This window comes from Budorcas taxicolor, chromosome 11 (genome assembly GCF_023091745.1).
Source record: "Budorcas taxicolor isolate Tak-1 chromosome 11, Takin1.1, whole genome shotgun sequence".
NCBI lineage: Eukaryota > Metazoa > Chordata > Mammalia > Artiodactyla > Bovidae > Budorcas > Budorcas taxicolor.
In genome coordinates, this window is record NC_068920.1 from 97,191,890 (window position 1) to 97,218,694 (window position 26,805).

The 26,805-nt window shown below is 37.2% G+C and overlaps 1 protein-coding gene across 1 annotated transcript in view; it reads right to left on the reverse strand.

Annotated features, from left to right (window-relative positions):
• The window catches only part of RTN4 (reticulon 4), a 74,471-nt gene that overhangs the window by 27,684 nt on the left and 19,982 nt on the right, over positions 1–26,805 (reverse strand). The window contains exons 2-3 of the mRNA XM_052648004.1: positions 24,738–24,794; positions 21,628–24,033 (exon numbers count right to left, since the gene is read on the reverse strand). Coding sequence (XP_052503964.1) covers positions 21,628–24,033; positions 24,738–24,794 — 2,463 coding nt within the window. The remainder of the gene's footprint in view (positions 1–21,627; positions 24,034–24,737; positions 24,795–26,805) is intronic.

Sequence of the window (26,805 nt, forward strand, 5' to 3'; positions counted from 1 at the left end):
TTGCCCTTTCCATAGTAATTTAGCAATCCCCTATTCTGAGCAAGGAACTGTGCAACTATTTTGTATACATTATCACTGATCACAACACCTCTATAAAGTGCTTATTACCTGCATTTCATACATAAAGAAAGTGAGGCTTAGAAGTATTAATATTATTAAATTGTGCAGGGTTACCAACTGAAACTCAGGTCTGACTATGAATGTCTCACTCCTGCCATCATACCACATTTTGTATTTAAAGGATTTTATCTAACCCCACATCCAAGGTCAGAGGTGGCAGTTGAGGGGAGCTACCCCACGCCCAATGTAGGGAGCTGTGGCTGCGCTTTGCTGGAGCAGCAGTGAAGAGATACCCCACGTCCAAAGTAAGAGAAACCCAAGTAAGACAGTAGGCGCTGAGAGAGGGATCAGACAGACTCAAACCACAATCACAGACAACTAGCCAATCTGATCACATGGACCACAGCCTTGTCTAACTCAGTGAAACTAAGCCATGCCGTGTGGGGCCACCCAAGACAGATGGGTCACGGTGGAGAGGCTTGACAAAATGTGGTCCACTGGAGAAGGGAATGGCAAACCACTTCAGTATTCTTGCCTTGAGAACCCCATAAACAGTATGAAAAGGCAAAAAGATAAGACACTGAAATATGAACTCTTCAGGTCGGTAGGTACCCAATATGCTACTGGAGATCAGTGAAGAAATAACTCCAGAAAGCAGAGGATGAGACGGTTGGATGGCATCACCGACTCAATGGACATGGGTTTGGGTAGACTCCAGGAGTTGGTGATGGACAGGGAGGCCTGGTGTGCTGCGATTCATGGGGTCACAAAGAGTTGGACACAACTGAGCGACTGAACTGAACTGATCAGTACTCATTAGCTCTTTATCCTTCTTGAGGATTCCATATAGTGTTTCAACCCCAGTTTAAATAACTGAGGAGATGCAATTTCAGTAATACAGATTCATTAACAGGACTGAATCATGTTCTGTTTAAATTGCAAATTGTGATTCCTAGAACCTATCTAAATTGTCCCTCTCTTTGAAAATAATAAATTAAAACTATAATAGCAATAGGTTTAGATAGATGAGACAACATAAATCGACCACAAAACTGCACATCTTCCTAATAATGTAGCATTTTGTAAGATCAATGTCTTAAGCAATGTTGGAGAATTACTCCAAAAGAGACTGATAGTCCAATAGGCACTTCAAAATAGAATATGTGACCTCAAAAGATTAAGAGTAAGCAACAGAAAAGTCATGAAAACCCTTGAGCCTTTTTTGTAAAAGGACATTATGTATGATCCACTGTGAAAATTCAACTATAAAACATGTCATTTTGTGTTAACCAATTTCATAGTAAAAACTACACATCAGAAAGCCCCCAAACTTGATTCATTTCTGTTTATTCTAAGAACTTATGCACAGCTGTGATTACAACCTAAATTTTAAATTTCATAACTGTTGGTTTTATGTTTCAAAATAAAGTCTTAAATAAATTTTTTGCCCTCTGTTATTTGCCATGAAATTTGAGCTTACTTTAAGTGGTTGTTTCCCCTATATTAAGTATCCTCAAGGAGAAAATGTTTCAATACAGTGCAGGAAAGTAAAACTACTATTATTGTTGCTTACTTCTAAGGAAAATCCAAACTTCTATGAGTTAAGAGAACTGTGAGGTTCCCTAATAGCCAACCAATTTACTTTATTCATTAGTTCCTGTTGTTTTCAACACTTCCTTTAATCCCACATTCCATTTCTAGCTGTATTAGAAGAGAACCAAAAAATACAGCAGAAAATAGTTCTAACTTCTCACTTGCAATGCACTGGCATCCACACATGACAAGAAATAGGCACCAAACCTTAGAAACAGGAAATTGCTGCAGAAGTCCTATTTTCTACTAATAAAAAATAAGTGGGAAACATACTGTTCCATTACTCCAGAAATCTGAAAAGCTTAATAAACTGAAATAGGTGGAAAAGTCAGAGCAAATTACTAGTTTAAAAAGAGAATGAACTTCACTAGTAGGTAAACCTCTACAACCTTACATATCTATTGCATACTCAATATAAGTGCTCAATGAATAAATGGCTAATAGTACATACAGTGTGTGTGCATGCGTGTGTGTTAGTTGCTTCAGTCGTGTCCAACTCTTTGTGACCCTATGGACTGTAGCCCGCCAGGTTCTTCTGTCCGTGGGATTCTCCAGACAAGAATACTGGAGCGGAGACCTCCTCCAGAGGATATTCTCAACCCAGGAATCAAACCCGCATCTGCACCAGCAGCACGTATGCAACGGTATTTTAGTGCCTATCAACACCTTACATAATGCTTAAAATGTGATTGGATTAAAAATTTGAGGACAATGAAGCAGACTAAAGTAGACATATTGATATATTTATACACTATATACACAGAAACACACATCCAGTAACATAAATAAGCATTATCCTTGATGATGACCCTATGCCACTAGCTATGTAGTGCTAAACAAATAATTCAATCTCTTTAGTTTTCCTTACCTGTAAAACATGACTATTTAGAATAGGATAAATGACTATTAAGATGTCTTATCTATGGGTAAAACATAAAAATCCTGGATTCACAAAAGTTCCTTAAGTTACTTAACTGCTCCTTTAAGAAAGGGTAAGGTAAGGAGAATCTCTTATTTTTCCCATTTGAAAATACATTTTTAAAAATTCCCAAGAATGAATGTATGGGCGTCCCAGGTGGCAGTGGTAAAGAATCCTGCCAATGCAGGAGATGCAGGTTTGATCCCTGGGTCAGGAAGATCCCCTGGAAAACAGCATGGCAACCCATTCCAGTATTCTTGCCTAGAGAATCCCATGGACAGAGGAAAATGATGGGCTACAGTCTATGAGGTTACCAAGAGTAGGACACAGTTGAATGACTGAGCGTGCACAGAATGGATGTATACGGTTCAAGGACAGGAGTAAACCTGGACGAGTATCAAAGTTCTCATCCTCTCACTCTATTGCAAAGCTATGCACAGTCAGTGAGAAGACCCAATGATGAGGCCACCGCTATTTCTTCTGCTTTCAAGGAATTTATAGACTAGAAAAAAAAAAAAGCCAATATTTTATACATATACGTGTGTCTGTGTGTCTGTGTGTGCATGTGTGCTGTGCTAAGCTGCTTCATTTATGTCTGACTCTGTTGAGACCCTAAGGACTATAGCCTGCCAGGCTCCTCTGCCCTTATGTCCGACTCTGTTGAGACCCTAAGGACTATAGCCTGCCAGGCTCCTCTGCCCATGGGATTCTCCAGGTGAGGATACCAGAGTGGATTGTCATTCCCTTCTCCAGGGGATATTCCCAACCCAGGGATCGAACTGGCGTCTCTTAACATCTAACCTGCGTTGGCAGGCGGGTTCTTTACCACTATAGATGTAAAACTGTAACCGAAGGCACAGAATGAAACCCAAGAGATTGGAGTTCTGAGGAACACTGGATTATCTTCACTTGAGAGGTGAATACCTCAGGAAGGACTGGGCCTAAAACTTGGATTGGATTTTAGACAGAGAAAAACAGAAGCAAATGCAAAGAACAGGCATGTTGAGGGAGTAAGTCCTTCAATGTGGCTGGAGGCAGAATAATGGGAGATGGGATTACAGAGGCTAGGACGAGACTATGAATGCCTTTTAAAAGTCCAGGACAGAAGCATGAACTTGATTTGAAAAGTAAAAGAAAATCTCTTAAGCGCAATAATCACAGCCATACTTTAGGAAGTGTTTGGCTTGATATATAGGATTTAGTAGAAAAGCCAGTTAGAAGTTCTGGTGAGGAATGAGGAAAACCCAGATTTGGGTAAACATAAAAAACAGAGAAGATACTTCCATTGTTCCCACTACTTATCCACTTAAGATTTTAAACCATATAAAGGAGGAAAAAATTGCAAATTTACTCTTTTTCAACTTAAACTGGTTCTCATCAAGTAATTTACTTAAAACAGACAAAAATAGCTATCTTAGAAAAGAGTTAAAACCATCAAGAAAGCATATGGAGTATTTAATTTTGGCCAAGGTTTCAGGACAGGTACTTCTATACATTGCTCAAAATTATTTGCATCTTTCTGGAGGGTAGTTTTGCAACATGAATCAAAAGTCTAAATACTATAATCCAGCAATTTGGAAATAATTATAAATAAGAATAATAATTTACCTCCAATACTTTGGCCACCTGATGTGAAGAACTGACTCATTTGAAAAGACCATGATGCTGGGAAAGATTGAAGGCTGGAGGAGAAGACGACCACAGAGGATGAGATGGCTGGATGGCATCACCGACTCAACGAACATGAGCTTGAGTAAGCTCCAGAGTTGGTGATGGACAGGGAAGCCTGGCGTGCTGCAGTCCATGGGGCAGCAAACAGTCAGACACGACTGAGCGACTGAACTAAACTGAACTGGTATTTGTTCTAGCACTGCTCATACTTGCAAAAACTTTGGGAATAACTTGAGTATTTAACTATATGGGATTAACAGGGCATACTTAGAAGACTACATCCATTAAAACAATGCAGAATGTTTTGTGAAGTGATAGCTTCCTTCTTCCACAGACCTTCTAAATTTTCTACAACATACACATACACACACACAGTATAACAATACTAAAGCAGTAAAAAAACTAGAAAAAATCGCTAATGAATGACTCAACATTGGGTTTCAGCTAAGTTTAGAACTGAAAAGCAGGGAGGCTTCCTCTAATCAATAGGTCTCTCAATTGATTAACATCCAAGTTCCCTTCTCAGGATTTTTTGGGGGGTGGGTTTAAGTAAGGGGTTTAGTAAGGCATGTTTCAAGCAGCAAGATTTCTTCTTCTCTCTACCTGAATGTCAGTATAAGCATATGCCTGTATCCACATACTCAGTAACCTTACACTTTGAAAGAAATTGAAAGTGACTTAGCAACAGCAGAGAAAGCCCTAAACTCCAGAAATAGCCCTAAACTCCAGAAATGGTCCTAGGTCAATCTGTCTTGCCTTACAATCAAACTAGGTTTAAATGCTAGAAAACTTCTGTCCCCATTCTACACAAACTTCTCTCAAGGTTCACTTACAGCATGTTAACTGCCAAATCCCAAAAGCACTGGTAATAATGCGTAGTGTTGCACATTTCTAAAATTCAATAGGATCCACAGTCATTCCTCCATCTTCACATTAAATGACTTCTCTGTAGTGTTTTAACCACCCATTCTATTTTCTCTTGAAAAATCTCTCTCTCCTTAAGATCAGGGAACCGGCACGATCCTGCTTGGACTCTAACTTCCTTGTCTTCCTGGTCTGCACATCCCCACTATTTCAATAGGTTTTAGGATTTCCTTACTTAACCTTCTGTTCTTTTTATGCTAATATCCTCACAGTATTCATCTGTCTCACTCTGCATTCAATTCTCAATTAGTCATTCATCATTAGGCCTGTCATTTCACTAAGCTTCAGTAAATTTCCAAAATGGAACTTGGCATCATTTCTACCTACTTTAGCTCTATTTCCACTGCCACTAAAGCATGAGCACTACCAAAGTTTCACTCTGAAATTTCATGTTGTCCTCCGAGTCCCTCCCTCACCCTAGTCCCACAAATCTATGTCAAATGTCAAATACTCCTCTCTAAGTTTCTCAAACCTGCCACCCCCTTTATTTCAGGCCAAATCTAGGCACTATTTGCTTTAAACGTGGGCACAAATACAGTCATCCCCTTCTGCCTCTAAGTTCTTCTCCAATTTATCTTATATAGCACCCCAAAACAGTCTTTAAAACTTCCAAAGGCTCTTCACTCCTTTTATGATAAAATCCAAAGATTGCAGTGTCTTCTGCAATCTGACCCAGAGTATCTTTTCATAAAACCAGAGAACATCAACACTGGTACACCAGAAATCATGCAAAAGAGGAAAATGAAGACAAAAATAAGGTTCAGTTTCTTACTCTGGCCAAAATCACACACAAAGAAAAACCACAGAAAGAGAAACCTGAAAACATAGATTGGGGTTTCCTAAATGTGTCTGATTATAACATAAATGGTGTTATAACCCTAGTGTCAAGGCCACACACTTCCCCTGTAAGTTCTGATTTGGTAGACCTGAATAGGATCACAGGAATCCATACAAAAAAGAAGGTAATTCTTCTCTTCAAGGAACTTTGAGGAAACCTGACCTAGATCTTACAAATCTTCTACATTCTTTAATCATACCAATCTTATCTTGTAGCTACTATCCTATAAACATTCTGTTCTACCCAGAAAGCTCTATTATACCTTGTTTAGTGGTTAAATCATTCTCCCACCCCACCCAAATCTCCAAACCTACCTATTCCTTCTATTTTGGGCTCTTTAAAATCTTTTGACTGTCTTAATCAGTGCTTTTCAAATCAACCTCAATGGTCAAGTACTTCATAGATTTCATTTGTTATAAGTATTCCACTAAGAACAACAGAAAACCCAATATGAAAAATATATAAAAGAATATAAATTGTTAATGTGGGGCTTAGCCTGAAAGATAGAATGTCTTCAACAATAATCAGCAAAAACAAAAACAAAACCAAATTTTAAACACTGAAATCAGAATATCTCATTTCTTTATACCCTTCTATATTACCATCATTAGATGTGACAACTGGATGAACAGGGGTGGTAAGGGAGGAGAAAAATATATGTATGGGCTTAAGACTGTTTTTTGTTTAGTATACCTAGAGAGCTTAGATTAGATTCTTTCCTCTATTGTCACACTTTTCATAAAATGAAGAAAAACTCACTCCATGGTAGTTTCAGCTTCTCACTGATTTCCACTTAAGTCATAACCTCTAATCTGCAACATTAAAATTATCTGCTGATAAACACTAAAATATAACTTAACAAATGAATACGAAGAATAGATAAAGTTAGTCTTCCCACGTATAAAAGCCAAAGGCAGGCACTAAAAAAAGTATCAGGCCATTCCACTTACATATAAAATGAGGCTCTCCAGAGATATTTCAGAATAAATTTGATTTTATATATAGTACCTGAAAATAATCAAAATAAATCTCTGGTATAATATGGATTATACTCGATCTTAATTTCTCCAATATCAAAGTATTCCTAAATTAGTTCAGCAAATAAAGAACTTAAGATGTTGTTAAATGGTCTAACATTCAAATTATTAATATAGAGACTTAACGGTTGCTGAGTAGGCTGTGATGTGACTTTTCACTTATTTTTAAAGTCTATATTTATTGTATTGTTACCCCTAGTGATGTTTTTACTTAACAAAACCTAATAAAGCAATTTACTTTCACTTTCTAATGCTAATGGTCAGAAGGATGAATAAAAATCCTTCTCTTCATTAAATTCATATGTAAGGAAACCATAAAGGTAAAAAAAATCCAGCTATATTGTTTTTTTTCTTTAAGTGTTAACTATAAACTCTTTCAAATGTCTCAATATGACCTCAATCTTAAGCTCACCTTTTCCCCACAATACTTTACTGACCAAATTTTTAAAGATATTGTAATTAGCTCCACATACTGCTTTTAGAAACATTTACCACCAATCCTGCTAACAATTTTGCTATAGAAATATTTTAATTATAAAACTTAAATATGGCCAAAAAATTGCTTGTATGGAATGTCTAATCAGACTACTTAAAAACAGGTCTAACAATTTTTAAAATAATTTATTATAAGGTCAGATATACAGTCTGATATACCTTCCTTTTTCCTTAAAATGGCACATTTAACCATCTACATAATAAAATATTTTTAAAATATTCATTACACTCATGAGCTTAAATTCTTACACAACCCAGATCCACTGGGACTTGAAAGGATCTGGGCTTTCAAAGGGGAGGAAAGGGGATCAAGATCACTGATTGGTTATTACAAGGACAAAGGTTACTGATTTAAATATAGACACACAGTTAAAACTACTGTGTATATATTTTAAACGTTTTAAGACATACAAAATTATAATCTAATTAAAAGGTAACTGGTAATAACTTTAAAGGTTCAATAATATTTCCAAAGAAGAAAACAGGCTTAGTGCAAACATAGAATCTTGCTACCTACAAATCTTTGGATAGAATTTCAACTACATCAAGTCAGCTTTAAAAAAAAAAAATACTGAGTCACAGAAAATATGTCATTACGGAATACAAACATGCCTATGTAGATTTATCACACCCAAGTGACCAAATGAAATTCTGTTAAAAGGACATTGTTTAAAACATGAAAGATTTAAGAACAGAACCTAATCAACGACAGGACTGCAAAGACGAAATAGACTGCCAGTGAAACAGAACAGCGTGACATTTTCTCATACACAGCCAAATGCAAAAACATTTGAAATAGCTGATTTAATCCTTTACTCTTAAACCCTCATCAACTTCATTTTCAATCCAAAATAGATCTAAATTGCAAAGGTTATTCATAGAAATACATTACTGGTCACATAAAAAATGAACAAAAGATTAAAAGCAGATATACCCTTGTCCTTCCAATTTTTCTTCTGACCGTCCATCTCTTGTCACGATCTGCCCTACAGATGCAATTATCAATTATGCATACCAGCAGAAAAGCTGCAACTGCAAAAATCTACCCCGAGACATGAAATACCCGTTTCCTCAACCGAAGCCTGCAGTCTCCTCTGCTGCACAACTGCAGCAGGACTGAAGTCACCTGACGCCTTCTGGGTGTGGAACAGTCTGACGCAGTGCAATCTGTAACTAGGCTACCAATGCCCAGGCACTGCCGCCTTCTTCTGTCTGCTTATTGTTCTAGTCTTTTGCTTGTTGCTCACACCCAATGGAGCTACTTTTGTAGGGTGGGGTGGGGTGGGAGGCAAGCTACCAAAAGAAAGGAAAGAAAAGAGGGTTGCTCTGGCAGAGTTAATCACTGAATATATCTGTAACATACTTGAAGACCACATTCGGTTCTTGTTTTTTTTCTTGACAAGGGAATTATGCTGCTGCTTTCCAGCCGCATTTAAAACTTTAAAATTAATGATTACCTGATAAGATAAAAATGGACTGATCCAAAGAAGGGTAACAGCTTAAATTTCAAGTCTTGCAAATGCATTCTCTTTTTACTTTCTCCTAAATTATCAGCATTTTGCACCCTTATGAGGGTATGACAAGAGAATCTTAAAAGTTAAATTATTACTGTTTCTTGAATATAAATTAAATAGAAAAAAGTTTTTATTCTATTTCAGCAATCTATTTCTAATGTAATGCTATTTTTTTCTTCTTTTGCAATTACAGAAATCCAGAGACTTGCAAATATACACTTATTCGTAATCACCACCTGCTCCAACTCAATCTTTCAATAAATATCTATTAGACACCACTGCAGGTACTATTAATAGACTCTTTGCTTGAGGAGAAATATTCACATGCTAATTATATCATTCACTTTGGGAAAGTGACATAAGACCAAAATAAAATTTTACTGATAAATACAAAAACAAATCTAAGGAGTTTCCAAAATTTTTATTATAAAATTATAAAACTGACATTCATTTCAGTACAGAATATTTTATCTTTACTAACATTTCACAACTGGTTTGACTAATGCTATCATTTGACTTTAGCAGGAAAGGCAACATATATTTTTTAATGCTTTATATGCTGAAGTATAAAGAATGGAGCCTATGCAGGAAACTACATACTTCAGAAGGTTAGCTACAATGAAATAGTATAACATATATATATGTTTTATATATATATTATATATATATATGTATACATATTAGAACTTGCTGTAAAACTGGGGCTTCAAAAAACCAGTGATCATATCAGAAATGGCCTGAATGAAGAACTCAGTTCTTTCCCTCTCTGCCTCTCTAACTCCAAACACAAATAAAGCGAAGCAATTTTTAAAGAGAGTCTAGTATTCTCAGATAAAAAGTTAATATTTAACTTTAAATTCTCCTCACTGGACCCTTGGATAATGTGATATTTGAGAACACTGTCATCAAGTCATATCACAGCTGAAAATCTCTGGCCTCTTCCTGCAGTAGTTAGAAATGCCAAAATATGCACTAATTAAGTAACATTTCCAAAGCAGTATTTTCTAATAATGAATTCCTCAAGACTGAAGGCCAGTAACTACTTTAACATTAGAATAATGCACTCAAAAACATCGCCCAAACAGTTTCCAAGTCAGAGATTACTACACTAATAGGAGAGGGAAAAAAGAATTCTTGAGACAAAAGGTATTTACCATCCATATTATTCACATCTTCTGCTCCTTGACTCGGTTCAGTCTAGGATTTCAGACAGCAGAGGTCTGTATTTTGGAGTAGGCAGCAATACGTAAGCTGTAAGACCTCCCAGGCCACCTCTTGCAAGACAGTCCTCCTTTTCCATTTCTTTCCTTCCTCTAATTCTGAACCCCAGAAAAACTCAAGTTTTTGTTTTGCTTTGTTTGCTTTGTGATGTTTAGAGATGAAGACAAATAAGGTGAGAAAGAAGGGATCATTTGGGTTGAAGTGCTACTCTCTAAATTGGCAGTTGCTAGTATACAATTCTTAATAACTAAAAAAATTATTTCTACTTTCCAGCAATGGACAACAGGAATTTGTAATAAAAAAGTTATAGTTACAGAGTAGTTTTACACTTACTTCAAAATTTAATTATTCTGAGCTATACCAAAGTATGAAACTAAACATATGTCCCATTACTGAAAGGGATTAAAGTATAATGCTTAACACCATATGCTGTAATATAATGCCCTCTATGGACTAAATTATAGCACTTCAGCATTAATTACTGAATTGAACCTAAGACATGAACAAAGACTGTATTCTAGAAAATGAACAAGCTAAAAATAACCAAAAAATAATGAACATTCTAAGATCTATAAACAATTTCATATAAGCTGCTAAAAATGAATGCTACAAACCATAAAGAAATTGAAAGTGATACTACTCAATGAGAACTAAATAAACATTGATTTCTTATATTATAATCCAAAATAAATACAAAAGATCCAAAGCATTTTAAAATTTGGAATTAAATAGTCATTAAGTTTTGAACAAATCCTTGAAAACTTTTAAGTTTTCGCTGAATACATGTTTGGGGGAATCTTCAGGGTCACTTCATAATGTTTATCATAGCATGATTCAAGCATTTGTTTGATTCAATATGTTGTGCCTGAATTCAAAATCCTCTTATATATAAAGTCATTTTCAAAGTCATTTCTTAGTGTGAAGCAAATATGCACAACTCACTAAACTCCTTTGCCCAACTGAAAATGGTGGATTACAGAGCATTCCACAGATACCCTTTTCTGTCTCCAACACTAGATGGCACCAACACCCACAGTACAGTTGACTGTCCAACCCAAGACATGCAATCTGGCAAAAACTACTCAATTTTCCAGCTCTTTCCCAGGACTGATTGGCAGTCAGGAACTAGATCAAAGTACCATGGAAAATGAAAATAACTCCAACACCAAAAAACATGTGGAATAAAACGATCTTTGACCAGAATTCAAAATCAATTTCGAACAGATCGGAATTAAACATAAAGAAAGAAAGTGAAGTCGCACAGTTGTGTCTGACTCTCTGCGATCCCATGGACTGTAGCCTACCAGGTTCCTCAGTCCATGGAATTTTCCAGGCAATAGTACTGGAATGGGCTGCCATTTCCTTCTCCAGGGGATCTTCCCAACCCAGGGATCGAACCTGGGTCTCCCGCATTGCAGGCAGACACTTTACCGTCTGAGCCACCAGGGAAGCCCAAATTAAAAATTAAAAATGAAGCTATAAATTAGTAAATAAATTAAAGGTTATAAATATTCCCATGTGAAAACTGAAAATATCCACTAAAAAGTAAAATAAAATTTAGAAAACTAAGGGAAAATTATAAAATGACAAAAATTTGCATCTTTGTTCTGTATACAAAGAACTCTCAAAATCAGAAAGAGGTGATTCTAAATTTTACATGGGCAAAGGGGATGAACAGGCACTTCAAACAAGAAATACAAATAATCCATAAATATGTGGAACATGTTCACTTTCATTAATAATCAAAGATCAAAACACCAAGATAGTTACTTTAACCTGTCAAACTACTAAAGGTTTAAAAAAAAAAAAAGCCAAGTACACAATGTCTGGAAGGATACTTACGAAGCAAGTCCTAGTAAATGACTCTAGGAAGGTACACTAGACAGCTGGTTAAGAAAGGGAGAAGACGTTACTGTAATTATACTTTTTGAATTTTGTATAATGTGTAAGTCATTAACTATCAAATTTTTTAAAAAAATTAATAAATATTAATTGTTGGTAATCAACAGAGCAATGGGTTTTCTAACTATTAGAAGGTCAAAAATTAGTACAAGTCCTGACAAGGGATTACTCTCCAAAGTATACAAACAGCTCATGCAGCTCAATATCAAAAACCAAACATCCCAATCCAAAAATGGGGAGAATTAAACAGACATTTCTCCAAAGACGTAAAGATGGTCAACAAACACATGAAAAGATGTTCACATCGCTAATTATTAGAAAGATACAAGTCAAAACTACAATATCACCTCATACCAGTAAGAATGGCCATCATCAAAAACAAAAAATCTACAAACAATAAATGCTGGAGAGAGTGTCGAGAAAAGGGAACCCTCCTACAGTGTTAGTGGGAATGTAAATTGGTACAACCATTATGGAGAACAGTATGGTGGATCCTTAAAAAACTAAAAATAGAGCTACCAGATGACCCAGCAATCCCACTACTGGGCATATACCCTGAGAAAATCATAATTCAAAAGGACATATGCAGCATAATGTTCACGGCAGCACTATTTACAGCAGTCAGACATGGAAGCAACCTAAATGACTGTCAACAGAGTGGATAAAGATGATATGGTACATATATACAATGGAATATTACTCAGCCACAAAAAAGAACAAAATAATGCCAGCTGGTTAAGAAAGGGAGAAGACGTTACTGTAATTATACTTTTTGAAGCAGCAACATGCATGGATCTATCGAGATGATCATGCTGACTGAAGCAAGCCAGAGAAAGACAAATATCACATACTGCTTACGTGCTTGCGTGCTAAGTCACTTGCAGTCGTGTTCTACTCTGTGAGATCCTATGGACTGTAGCCCGCCAGGCTCCTCTGTCCATGGGATTCTCCAGGCAAAAATACTGGAGTGGGTTACCATGCCCTCCCTTCAGGGGATCTTCCCAACCCAGGGATCAAACCCACGTCTCTGCCACCTTACACTGGCAGGCAGGTTCTTTACCACTAGCGCCACATGGGAAGCCCCATATTGATTATATGCAGAATCTTATTAAAAAAAAAAAAGGTACAAATGAACTTATTTACAAAACAAAAATAGAGTCAGACATGTAGAAAACAAACTTATAGTTACCAGGGGGAAGGGATAAATTGAGACTAGGACTGACATATACATACTACTACATATAAAATATATAATAAGGACCTATAGTATAGCACAATGAGCTCTACTCAATACTCTATAAAGACCTATATGAGAAAAGAATCTATTAAAGATTGGGTATATGCATAACTGTTTCACTTTGTTGTACACTTGAAGCTAACACATTGTAAATCAACTATATTTCAATAAAAAATTATTTTGCAAAGTTAGCCCAATATCTGAAACACAGTAGAAGCTCAAAAGGTATTGTGTTTACTATACCTAATTTGCTATGCAACCTTGGAGAAGTTTCTTAACATTCCTGGACTTAGGTTTTTTCATCCTTAAGTGATTCCCTCTTTCAGATTATGATGAAGACTAAATGAGATGACTTACGTGAACGTTCTTGGTGCTTAGAAGACGTCCCATAAATGGCAGTCCCTCCTTTCCGGGTAAAATGCAAATGATTAGGCTTTCCTTGGCCGTGCAAAATACTTAAGTTTAAAAACATCCCAAATGTTTTGTGAAAGCGAACTGAAACAAACCTAACTTTATTTCAAATGAGTAGTATAACCACACTGGAGTGGGGGAAAATGGAAGGAAAAGGGAAAATAAAACCAATCCAAGTAACTGCGCAGGGCTGAGGCAGGTTGTCAGGTGGATTTGAAAAATAATCCTCATTATTTTATTATAATGATATTATAAGACATTCTAAGACTATTTTAGATGCATTCAAGGATTAAACAAATTAATAAGTGTGAGGAGTCATGTTCTCACTATAGAAAAGTGTTAAGTCACTCAGTCGTGTCTGGCTCTCTGCAACCCCATGGACTGTAGCTTGCCAAGCTTCTCTGTCCAAGGAATTCTCCAGGCAAGAATACTGCAGTGGGAAAGCCATTCCCCTTCTCCAGGGGATCTTCCCGACCCAGGGATGGAACCCGTGTTTCCTACATTACAAGCAGATTCTCTACCATCTGAGGGAAAATACAAATGTGAAATGAGGGAAGCAAGAAACAGTACTCTAGGAATGTTTTGGATCTGGAAGTATATATAAACTCATGACTTCGTAAATACATGGATGTACTTATGTTTATTCCTTTGTGTGTATACAAGTATTTCCTCCCTCTGTCCATTGAAAGGGCTAAAATGCACAGATCCCACAGGAGCAAAGTACAACTCTTCGTATTTTGCATCCAGCTCTTGATCACTGAAAGGAATCAGGGACCCTTGGAGAAACTGCTGACTTTGTGTCTGGGACAAAGTGGGCAAAAGATGAGCCTAGAACATTTCATTATGTTAGAAAGTAGAAGTGTTTCCCTCTTCACTTAAAAGGACAGCTGCATGTCACTGAGCCAACTCGAAGGGGAGCCCTTCAAATCTGGGTCAGTTTATAACCAAAATAATTTAAGTATGGTAATGATTTGTAAACCATTAGGGGAAAAGAGAAATTCATGGATCCATACTGATAATTAATTAGTCAACTAACGGAAAAACAGATTTCTTGCTACGAGCAGAACACTGGTATTGACTGACAAATGTGGAGGAAGTTTTAGAACTGGAAAATCATCTTTTGTAAATTTAGTGGTAAAGAATAAATCAACCAAGATTCATCAATAGACACTAAATCTAGGGAAAGAATTTTAATAAAGGGCAGGATATTTGCAGTGTCACCCATCAGCTGTCACAGAGGACAATAATCATATAAGGAAATCAGGAACCACTTGATCAAATGGCCTAGATTAACCTCATCAATGAAGGACTGATGGATAGTAGGTACCTCCAGATTGACATCATGAGAGGGGCACTACACCATCTTCATTTTGGCCATGAATCATAACCTCAATCTAATCACTAACAAACATTACACAAATGCAAAAAAAAAAAAAAAAAGGAATTTTCTACTAAAATGAGAGAAGGGAAAGGGCCTGTGTTCTTCAAAAATGTTAGTCATTAAGAGAAAAACTGGATATGCTGCAGATTAAAGGAACCAAAGGCAACGTAACAATATAAAACTTGGCTCTAGACTGGACCCTACAGTAGAGGACACTAGGTCAACTAACAACTGGAATATGAATGGTAGATTAGAAAAAAGCACCGTTATCAATGTAAAGTTACAAAGTTAATAGCTGTACTGAGGTTATGTAACAGAATATCCCTTTTTGAAGTTATTTAGGGGTAACACAGAATGTACAAAACTTATCTCATGGGCTCTGGAAAAAAGGGTGTTTTTATGTATCCATTGTCTAGTTATCACTAGAGAAATATCAATAACCGCAGATATGCAGATGACACCACCCTTATGGCAGAAAGTGAAGAGGAACTAATTGATGTGATCACTAATCTAGAGCCAGACATCTTGGAATGTGAAGTCAAGTGGGCCTTAGAAAGCATCACTATGAACAAAGCTAGTGGAGGCGATGGAATTCCAGTTGAGCTGTTTCAAATCCTGAAAGATAATGCTGTGAAAGTGCTGCACTCAATATACCAGCAAATTTGGAAAACTCAGCAGTGGCCAAAGGACTGGAAAAGGTCAGTTTTCATTCCAATTCCAAAGAAAGGCAATGCAAAAGAATGCTCAAACTACCGCACAATTGCACTCATCTCACATGCTAGTAAAGTAATGCTCAAAATTCTCCAAGCAAGACTTCAGCAATACATGAACCGTGAACTCCCTGATGTTCAAGCTGGTTTTAGAAAAGGCAGAGGAACCAGAGATCAAATTGCCAACATCCACTGGATCATGGATAAAGCAAGAGACTTCCAGAAAAACATCTATTTCTGCTTTATTGACTATGCCAAAGCCTTTGACTGTGTGGATCACAAGAAACTGTGGGAAATTCTGAAAGAGATGGGAATACCAGACCACCTGACCTGCCTCTTGAAAAATCTGTATGCAGGTCAGGAAGCAACAGTTAGAACTGGACATGGAACAACAGACTGGTTCCAAATAGGAAAAGGAGTACGTCAAGGCTGTATATTGTCACCCTGCTTATTTAACTTATATGCAGAGTACATCATGAGAAACGCTGGACTGGAAGAAACACAGGCTGGAATCAAGCTTGCCGGGAGAAATATCAATAACCTCAGATATGCAGATGACACCACCCTTATGGCAGAAAGTGAAGAGGAACTCAAAAGCCTCTTGATGAAAGTGAAAGAGGAGAGCGAAAAGTTGGCTTAAAGCTCAACATACAGAAAATGAAGATCATGGCATCCGGTCCCATCACTTCATGGGAAATACATGGGGAAACAGTGGAAACAGTGTCAGACTTTAATTTTTTGGGCTCCAAAATCACTGCAGACGGTGACTGCAGCCATGAAATTAAAAGACGCTTACTCCTTGGAAGAAAAGTTATGACCAACCTAGATAGCATATTCAAAAGCAGAGACATTACTTTGCCAACTAAGGTCCGTCTAGTCAAGGTTTTTCCTGTGGTCATGTATGGATGTGAGAGTTGGACTGTGAAGAAGGCTGAGAGCCAAAGAATTGATGCTTTTGACCTGTGGTGTTGGAGAAGACTCTTGAGAGTCCCTTGGACTGCAAGGAGATCCAACCAATCCATTCTGAAGGAGATCAGCCCTGGGATTTCTTTGGAAGGAATGATGCTAAAACTGAAGCTCCAGTACTTTGGCCACCTCATGCGAAGAGTTGACTCATTGGAAAAGACTCTGCTGCTGGGAGGGATTGGGGGCAGGAGGAGAAGGGGACGACCGAGGATGAGATGGCTGGATGGCATCACTGACTAAATGGATGTGAATCTGAGTGAACTCTGGGAGTTGGTGATGGACAGGGAGGCCTGGTGTGCTGCGATTCATGGGGTCGCAAAGAGTCGGACACGACTGAGCGACTGAACTGAACTGTCTAGTTATTTACTAAAAGAGATCATAAATAATAAAGCAAAAGGGGAAATGTTAGTAGGTAAATTTAGATGAAAAGTGTAACACATTCTTTGTACCTTTATTTTTGCAATTGTTTTTAAGTTTGAAATTACTCCCAAATTAAAGTTGTTTTTAAAAAAGCAATTATGTTAAAAACTCAAGTGGTACCATAGGTTTCCTAAAAATTCAGCTTAATTCCAGTCACAGGAAATTCAGCATCTAATGTGTAATAAACCCTTTTTTAACACAGATTGGTTTTTCATTTTAGTTCTGAATAAACCTGATGTTTCTTTTCACCGAGTCCGTCATGGCCAGTTTGCAAATTCATCTGTCCGTAGCTTCAAGTGAATAAGTTTCTACATACTGACCATAATACCCACACACTGCCCCCAAAATATCAAAACAGGATCTAGAAAACTTTTATCATATTTATATAAATGAATAAGTCTATATGTTTACTCACATTTGCTAACTCTAACTTTTAAAGTAGCATCTCTTTGTGAAGCCATTCCTAATATCCCAAGGTAGATAGAGCCTCTTTGTGCCCTTAGTATTGTTAATGATCTTCCAATCATTATACATTTATATCCCTGAACTGTCACTCTATGCCAAACTGAGATTTCCATTCGTCATCTGAGAAAAACATTTCAATTGTCATCTGGTAGTGCTATCAGTTAACTATTCAGAAGTTTCACTATATGGGTCTAAATTTAGTAGTACAAATTTAAGCAATTATTAAAATATTTTAACTTAGATATTTATATTTAAAATAAGTGGAAAGTGAAAAATTAAAATGCCAATGATAATCATAATATATCTTAAGCAAAAAATAAAAACCATCAAGTTACCAAAAGCATAAATCTTTAGTTACGAATCTTTTTTAAAGAAAATAAAGAACATATATGAAATGCTCAGCCTCTAAATAATGAGGTACAATGAAGCAAAAAGTAACATAATGAACGTTCATAATTATGAACTGAGAGAAACGAGTATTTACATTTTATTATTAAGTATACACTTTGAGGGAATTCCCTGGTTGTCCAGTGGTTAGGACTCAGTGCTTTCACCACAGTGGGCCGTGTTTAATCCCTCGTCAGGGAACTAAGATCCCACAGGTCATGCGGTATAGCCAAAAAAGTAAAAAGAATACAGCTTGACTGAACCAGATAAAGGGCATGAATATAAAAAGCAAAGAGAAGCTTTAAAAAATGGTCCAGATCCATAAGTAATCAAAAAAATTCAAATTAAAACAAAAAAATGCTTCCTTTATTTTTCAAAATGGCAAAAATCATTTAAAAAATAAAAAAGCTACCACTTGTTGAATGCCTATATATGCCAGGTAATTTCTAGGCCTTTTTAAAAAGAACATTTAATAAACTTTTTTATTTTACAATAGTTTTGGATTAACAGAAAAATCACAAGAATATTACAGAGAGTTAGCATATACCCTGTACTCAGTTTCTTATTATATTACTATGGTATACTTGTCACATATAATGAGTCAATAGTGATACATTTTCATTAACTAAAGTCCACGTTTTATTTGGGTTCTCTTAGTTTTCACATAATCTCCTCTTTCTGTCCTAGTATTCCATCCAGGCTATCACATTACATTTAATCATCATGTCTCCTTAGTTTCTCAGACGCCACTGTTTCTGATGACCTTGACAGTTTTGAGAAGTACTAGCCAGATTATTTTGTAGGATGTCCCTCAGTTTGGGTCCAGAATATCAGCATAGCTTATCACTGTGGATGTTAACCCTGGCACCTGGCTGAGGGAGTATTTCAGGCTTCTCCACTATATAAGTGACTCTTTTTCTCCGTTTTCCATGCTGTACTCTTTGTCATACTGAGTGAAGTCAGACAGAGAAAGACAAATATCATATGATACCGCTTTTATGTTGAATCTAAAAAAAAGTGTACAAATAAACTTATTTACAAAAATGAAATAGTCACAGATATAGAAAATAAACTTGTGGTTATGTGGGGGGGGGGGGCAGTTAGGAAAGGGGAAGGATAAATTGGAAGACTGAGATTAACATTTACACACTACTACATATAAAATAGATAACTAATAAGGACCTAATATATAGCACAGGGAACTCTACTCAATATGCTATAATGGCCTATATGGGAAAAGAACCTAAAAGAGAGTGGATATATGAGATACAGAACAGATTCACTTGACTGCACAACCTGAAACTAATACAATAGTGTTTATCAACTATATCCCAATAAGTATAAAAAACAAAGCAAAAAATACATTTTGATAAAATACCTTTTTATCAAGGGAAAAGAAGACTAGCATTCATTTTTCTCCTAATTAATTTCATCTAAAAATATCAACAAGGCATGAAAGTCTGCATCACATTTTGCTCATCTCCTTTGCTGATTAAAATCAGTCTTTTTCCCCCCAATTAAAATTGAATCCTGCCTATAAATATCATTTTAAGAAAACAGGGAGAACAAATGGGAGATAATAAATTATCTGAGCAAGTTTAATTTTTATTTAACACTGATTAATGTTTTCACATTTAAAAGTATATTCAGTATGAAGATACAGAAATTAAAAGAAAAAAACACCTAGATCACAAACAAGGATGTAGAAAATCATTAGCCCTCTGAGAACAGAGATGACCATTACAACTCCCTTCCTTCTGACAAATCCTCGATCCTTATCTTAACTAAGCCTCTCCAGAATTTGTTTATGTTGATCAATTCTTTCACCTGTAACCCTTCCCCTGTAGTTGACGTCTGTGGCTTTAACTACTGCCTCGAGTCCACAGTAAATACATGCATACAGTTAAGGTCTCTCTCAAGAGCTTCTTATGTATAATCTCTCTCATTCTTGGATGTCACATAGGTACCTTAATTACAACATTCTCAGAACTGAATTTTTATTGGTCATCTGGTGACAGGGATGAACCCAGAGTCTGACACACACAGTGAAGTATGTCAGAAAGAGAAAAACATATATGTGGTATCTAGAAAAATGGTACTGATGAACCAATTTGCAGGGCAGGAATAGAGCTGCAGTCAGGGAACAGACTTGCGGACACAGATGGGAAGGAGAGGGTGGGATGAACTGAGAGTGGCACTGCCATAGAAACACGGCCATGCTAACAGATAACTAATGGGAAGCTACCGTGTAACATGAGGAGCTCAGCTCCATGCTCTGATGACCTAGAGGGGTGGGACAGGGCTGGGTGGGAGGGAGGTTCTAGAGGGAGGGAATATACTATACATACAGCTGATGCACAGCGGAAACTAGCACTACACTGTAAAGCAATTACACTCCAATTAAAAACCATTTTAAAAAGGCCTCTGCCTTGCACATGAATCATCTACAGGCAATATATACTACTATGTCTAATAAACACTGAGCACTCTTTAAAAAAAAAACTGAGCATTTTCTCCCATTAAACCCACTTTATTGTCTCATGTTTCCAACTCGGTTTCTCACACTGCCATCCATGTATCTGCACATGAAAGGAACCCAGGTTCCCCAGAGAAAGCTTTAACTCCTCCCCTTATCTTCATGTCCGATTCCAATCAAACACTATTACTTACGTCTCTGTGCCCATCCCATTGCCTTAACGCTCATGATCTCCCCTTTCTTTGATTATAGCAACAAACTGTAAACTGGTCTCTGCCACCAGTACTACCTATCTCCAATGCCTAAGTATATTCAGTGAATTCATAGTAATCACTACATATTTTTATAGAAAACACATCTAAATTAGGATGCTAAATAAAAACAAATGCACAAGTTACTTTACACAAATCAGGTATGTGGGAAATGTGGAGTCACAAGAAAAAAATGAGAATTAGTACTTTCCAGGAGAATTAATAGCATACCTCAATGCACACTTCAACAAAATGTCTAATACTCAATATGCTTAACTTTACACCTATTACTGGAATTACTGCATTATACTGAAACAGTAGAGACAAGTAACAGAAATGTTCTTTCCTTAAGATTTTAAAATGAAGATATTTCTGGGAAAACAAAAGTAAATATATCTGAAAATACTTTGTTTTTAATACCTCTTGCTCTTGATGCTATTAGGAAACACTAAAGCAAAAGAGAAGAAAGAAATAGATGTTGAAGTCAATTCTAATAAAATTTTGTTCCAGTTCTGTGGTGCAATATAAAAATTACCAACAAATAATTGTTGGCAAGTTAAGAGCAAGAGTGAGTGATGAGTGCAAGAGTTGGGGGGGGGCCACTAAAACCTTTAACTGAGCCAGTAAAAAGAATTCTTACTGATGTGATATATTTAGACCCTATAAACATAACACGCTACACAAAAGGTAGAATGTTCCACAAGTCACAAGGTGGCAAGAAAGCACACAATAATGTATGGATTGATTACCTGAATTTTTACTCAGCTCTGCTGAAAATATAGCAGATGGTGATCTTCGCTCTTTTTCTGTATCAGAAGGAAGTTTTTTCTCAGCTTCTTTCACAAGAACTTTGGGTTTTTCTATGCTGCCTATCTCTGCTTGAGCAGCCAAAGCAGAAACATCTGGAGGCAGTACGGGCACCTTTGAAACATCACCCCTATCTTTGGAGAACTCATCTGGGACACGAACTTCTTCCTCTTTAGGTTGTGTACTCTTGAAAGAAAGGTCATGGGGCAATCCTGCACAAGCCAATGACCCAGCTCCATCCTGGATGTCAGCAATTTCACTTTTGTGGGATACTTCTAGGTCAGTGTATTCCCTGGCTAATGTAGGAGAAGAATCTGCTTTAGAACTGACAAGGGTAGGGAACTCATCTATAATCTCAATTGGAGATGAATCTGAAAATGTTTCACTTTCTCTTAGGTTTGCTTCCTGAGCAATGAATAAGCCATCACTTGAATAAACTGCAGTATTGAGCTCCTCCATCTGCAAAGGTATTTTCTCCTTTTGGGTCAATGCTGAAACTTCATCAGGTGCTAAGGTATCTTTTGTGATGCCTAAACTGGGCTGAAAAGACTCCAAATACGGTTTTCCTCCTTCAGGTGGTGGTGAAGCACTGAGTTTTCCCTTATTTTCATGTCCTGTCATTGACTCAGATGAAATTTCAGTGAGATTTTCTTTCACAAGTATTACAGCTTCATCTTGTTTTTGTGGAACTTCGGGTATTGAATCATCACTAAATAAGTCAACTGGTTCAGAATCGGGGGAGGAATCTTCAACTAGCTCAGAATGCTCGGGCACTGGCTGTGCAACTTCTGCTGTTTCTGAATAACTAGAGAAATCTGGAGTTGGTTCAGTAGAGATCTTTGTTTCTTTAATTAAATCACATGCAATAGATATATAAGGAGCTTCTGTTTCCTGAACAGCTACACTAATGCTTTCAGGCTCTGTGATTTCTTCATTCATTCCTGATTCTTTTTTTAGTGATACATTCATGGCCTCCTCATATGGTGGGGGATTTTCAGGCTCAAACTTAATGCTTTCATAATTAACTGAAGGAGGAGTTTCTAATGGTGATGAACTGAGCTGCACTGCAGAAGCACCAGAACTAGGAACTACAGAATTTAACGGTGCTTCCATGACAATGTCAGGCAAAACCGGTGAAGGAGTAGCTTCAGATTCTTCAAAAGATGGGCAAAGCTGTGTTATGGGGTAAAGTGACTCCTGCACAGCTTCTGAAGTTTGAACCAGGTCCATTTTTGTTTCAAAGGCAATTTTTGTACCAGTAGCGTCATTCAATTCACTTTCACATGCTTCCTGAACCAAATCTGGGGTTAGACCTTCAGGCATGTTTGCCACTACTTCCTGGGTCACCTTTGACACATGATCTGTTGTAACGTAATCTGTCTTAGACTCCTGTGCCGCCACAAGGAAAGGGTTTGATGCTTTGGCGCTTGCATTCTTCTCTGTTACAATTTGTGCCTTTTTTTCTTCTATCTTTTTTTCATCTGTCTTATTTTCCGAAGTATGATCTTCCAACAAGGGGAAAATGTTTGTTGAAACATTCTCAGTTGTTGGGTTAAAGGGAGCACACGTGATGTATGCTCCTGAACCACCTCTTATAGCCTCTGGTGTACTGGGAAATGAAGTGTCATCATTACTGCTTTCACTATCTTTTTCAGGATTTGTTTGTTCAAGGCTATCTGAAAAACGTTTCTTATCCACTTTACCTTCCAATTTGCTCTCTATATTACCTTCAGCAGCCAAAACATCACTATCTTGCTTGTAAGTATCTTTCACTTCCCATACTCGCTCAAACGGTTTGAAGTCTGCATATTCCTCCCTCATAGAAGCTTCTGCTGCAACTCCCTTTTCATTAAAACTGTCCTTTGTTTTTTCTGGAGACAGAACTCTATCTTCTGTAACGGATTTCGTAAGGACTGTAGATAACTCCTGCTGAGTATGAAGGATGTTACGACTAACTAAGTCCTCTTCTTTATCTTTACTCCTCACAACTATTTCGGCCCTAGGATTCGCTACCGTTATGGCAGGTTCTGCTTTTTGAGAGCCACTGAATGATGATTCCATTTCTGAGTACTCCAATTCTGAAAACTCGGTTAACTTTCTCTCTACAAATGGATTTTTTGCCTTCTCTGAGAATGCTTTAGAAGCTTCATTTGAAATTTCTGGAAGTGTTCCCTCAGTGGGTAGTACTGCTGGTAAATCACCAAGGTATTCACGTTCTTTAAAAGAAGCAGCCGAGAGAGGAGGTAAAGAAGGAAGAGAAGCAGCAGTTTCAAGCAGGACAGATGGAAAATCCTCTTGGCCAGCAGAAACAGTGTTACCTGGCTGCTCCTTCAAATCCATAATTTTTTCTGTGACCGTGGACAGAAAGGAAAGTTAGAGAATGCCAGTGCTCTGATACTAATGCTCAGAGTTAATGCAAGTTTTATTACAGATTCTAAAAATAGGGTTAGTAAAGACTTACTGTTAACTAAAATGCTAATAACATTTAGTTTATAAATAATAATCAAGTAGACTGAATAATTATTGAGGAAATTAAAGCTATGGCCAAAAAACATGTGCATGGCTATAAAGGCAATTATATGCCATGCAAAGACATCAAGTCTTTGAGAAATACCTCAAGTAAAATTAACTGAGAAAAACTACTATTAACTAGTCTTAGAGGAAGAAATGAGAATTTGAAAAGAGAGTTTGACCGACAGTACAGGAAAGATGGGGCACTGGATAATTAAATGCCATAGACTGGCATTCTTTTCTGTGAAAGCCTTTCAGCTATAAGAAAATAAACTGTATTTGGAGGAAATGATTAGTCAATAAGTAAACGTAAATCAAGGGTCCAAGAATTCCTTACACATTTCCAATTATTAATCAGGTTTCTGCCCATTTCTCTCTTGGATACAGCATATAAAATGCAAATTTCAACTTGGTCAGCAGACAAACATTCTTGGAATCATGCTAATTTTTCGTAAATTCAAACTACTAAGCATAGTTAACAAAACTAAAAAGTTAAAAGTTAGAATACACAGAAGATAATAGGCTAGCAGAAAGAACTTGCCTGCAGAGGAGTGTATCACAGGCTCAGATGCAGCAGGAAGAGCAAAAAGTGTCTCATCTGAAAAACAAATAGAATATATCCTCAGCAGAAATAAAGACAGAGCTGGAAGGAGACTAAAGAGCAGCAAGCAAGGGGTTCAGTTTGTAATGAGTTAACACAAAACTTAATCTACAGAGAAAAAGTCAAGATGGAAAGGAAAAAGTAGTACCATTAGTAGTTCCATTAATTCAGATTAAATTATAATTTACAAAATTGATTAAATGATATCCATAGAACCTATCATTTCCCAAGAGGCAATAACATGTTAACTTTATGAATCATCATGGCTTTAATACACTAATCTTTTCTTTTTTATTGGTCTATGTTCAATTTTGGAGAAGGTAATGGCACCCCACTCCAGTACTCTTGCCTGGAAAACCCCATGGATGGAAGTGTCTGGTAGGCTGCAATCCATGGGGTCCCTAAGAGTCGGACACGACTGAGCGACTTCACTTTCACTTTTCACTTTCATGCACTGGAGAAGGAAATGGCAACCCACTCCAGTGTTCTTGCCTGGAGAATCCCAGGGACGAGGGAGCCTGGTGGGCTGCTTGTCTATGGGGTCACACAGAATTGGACACAACTGAAGTGACTTAGCAGCAGCAGCATGTTCAATTTAGAAGAACACTTTCAGAAAATCATGCATATTCTCTATTTGTTATTCTAAGTGCTTTACATGATGCAAGAACTCATTTTACTCATTATAATTCTACTGTTACAGTGTTGTTAATATCCCATTTAACAGATTAAAAAACTGAGAGACAGACAAATTAAGAAACTCACTCAGTACATAAGTAACAAAGACTCCAGCAATACATTAGTAGCAAGACTCCAGAGCTCCCTTTCTTAACCAATATATGCCGTATGTTATAAACTGTGTTTCCTCCCAAATTCATTATGTTGAAGCCCTAAGGTCCAGTGAGTCATGTTTGAAAACGGGGCCTTTCAGAGGTAAAGAAGAATACATGAGGTCATGAGGGTCGAACCATGGTCACATGAAGAGGTCATGTGAGCACACAGTGAGAAGGCAGCAACCTATACGCCAAGAAAACAGGCCTTTAATGAAACCTAACTTGCCCACGCTTTGGTCTTAAGACTTTCCAGTCTTCATAACTGTAAGAATTAAAGTTCCCTTGTTTAAGTTACCTAGTCTATGGTGTTTTGTTATGGCAGCCCATTAATACACTACATATTGGTATATTAACCTTGTACAACGTCATATTATACCTGCTGGTGGGCAATCTTATGCCAAAGATCTTTGGTTTACACTAGAGAAAGCCCCCTAACAAAAGACAATTTGAAATAGTTTGAGAGATGACAGGAGGTATTTCTTTCGTGTACAGGACATAATAAACTTGGATACTTCTACTGGGAAGGACAAGCTAGACAAGCCTGATCAACAGGAAAAAAGAGAAATCAGAGATGTGGCTATCATGAACAAAGACTTTTCTTCCAAGGGTATTCCTTTCAAAGAATTCAAAAAGTCACATAACATGCAAAAACAAATTCTTCCTAGGTATGATACCTAAAGGATTCTCAGGGCTTCCCTAGTGATTCAGTGGTAAAGAATCCAGCTGCCAACGCAGGGGACACCTGCGGGTTCAATCCCAGATCTGAGACAATCCCACATGCCGCAGAGCAACTAAGCCTCTGTGCCACAACTACTGATCCTGCGCTTTAGCGCCTGAGAGCTGCAACTACTGAAGCTGCATGCTGCAACTAGCGAAGCCCACACGCCCTTGAACCCGTGCTCCACAAGAGAAGCCAGTAGAGAAACCGGTGCACCGCAACTCACCGAAACGGAAGAAAACCTCACACAGCAACAACGACCCAGCACAGCCAAAATAAATAAATAGACAATTTTAAAAAGAAATAAACGCTTCTTAGATTGGTGGTGAGGTGAAATCCATGACAAGCATTTAAAAGTCTCCTGTAACCCAGAACCACAGGCTGGACAGACCACTCACCCACACCACTGAGACACTTTGCCTTTTGAGATTTTATAAAATGTACACATATGCATGGGCTT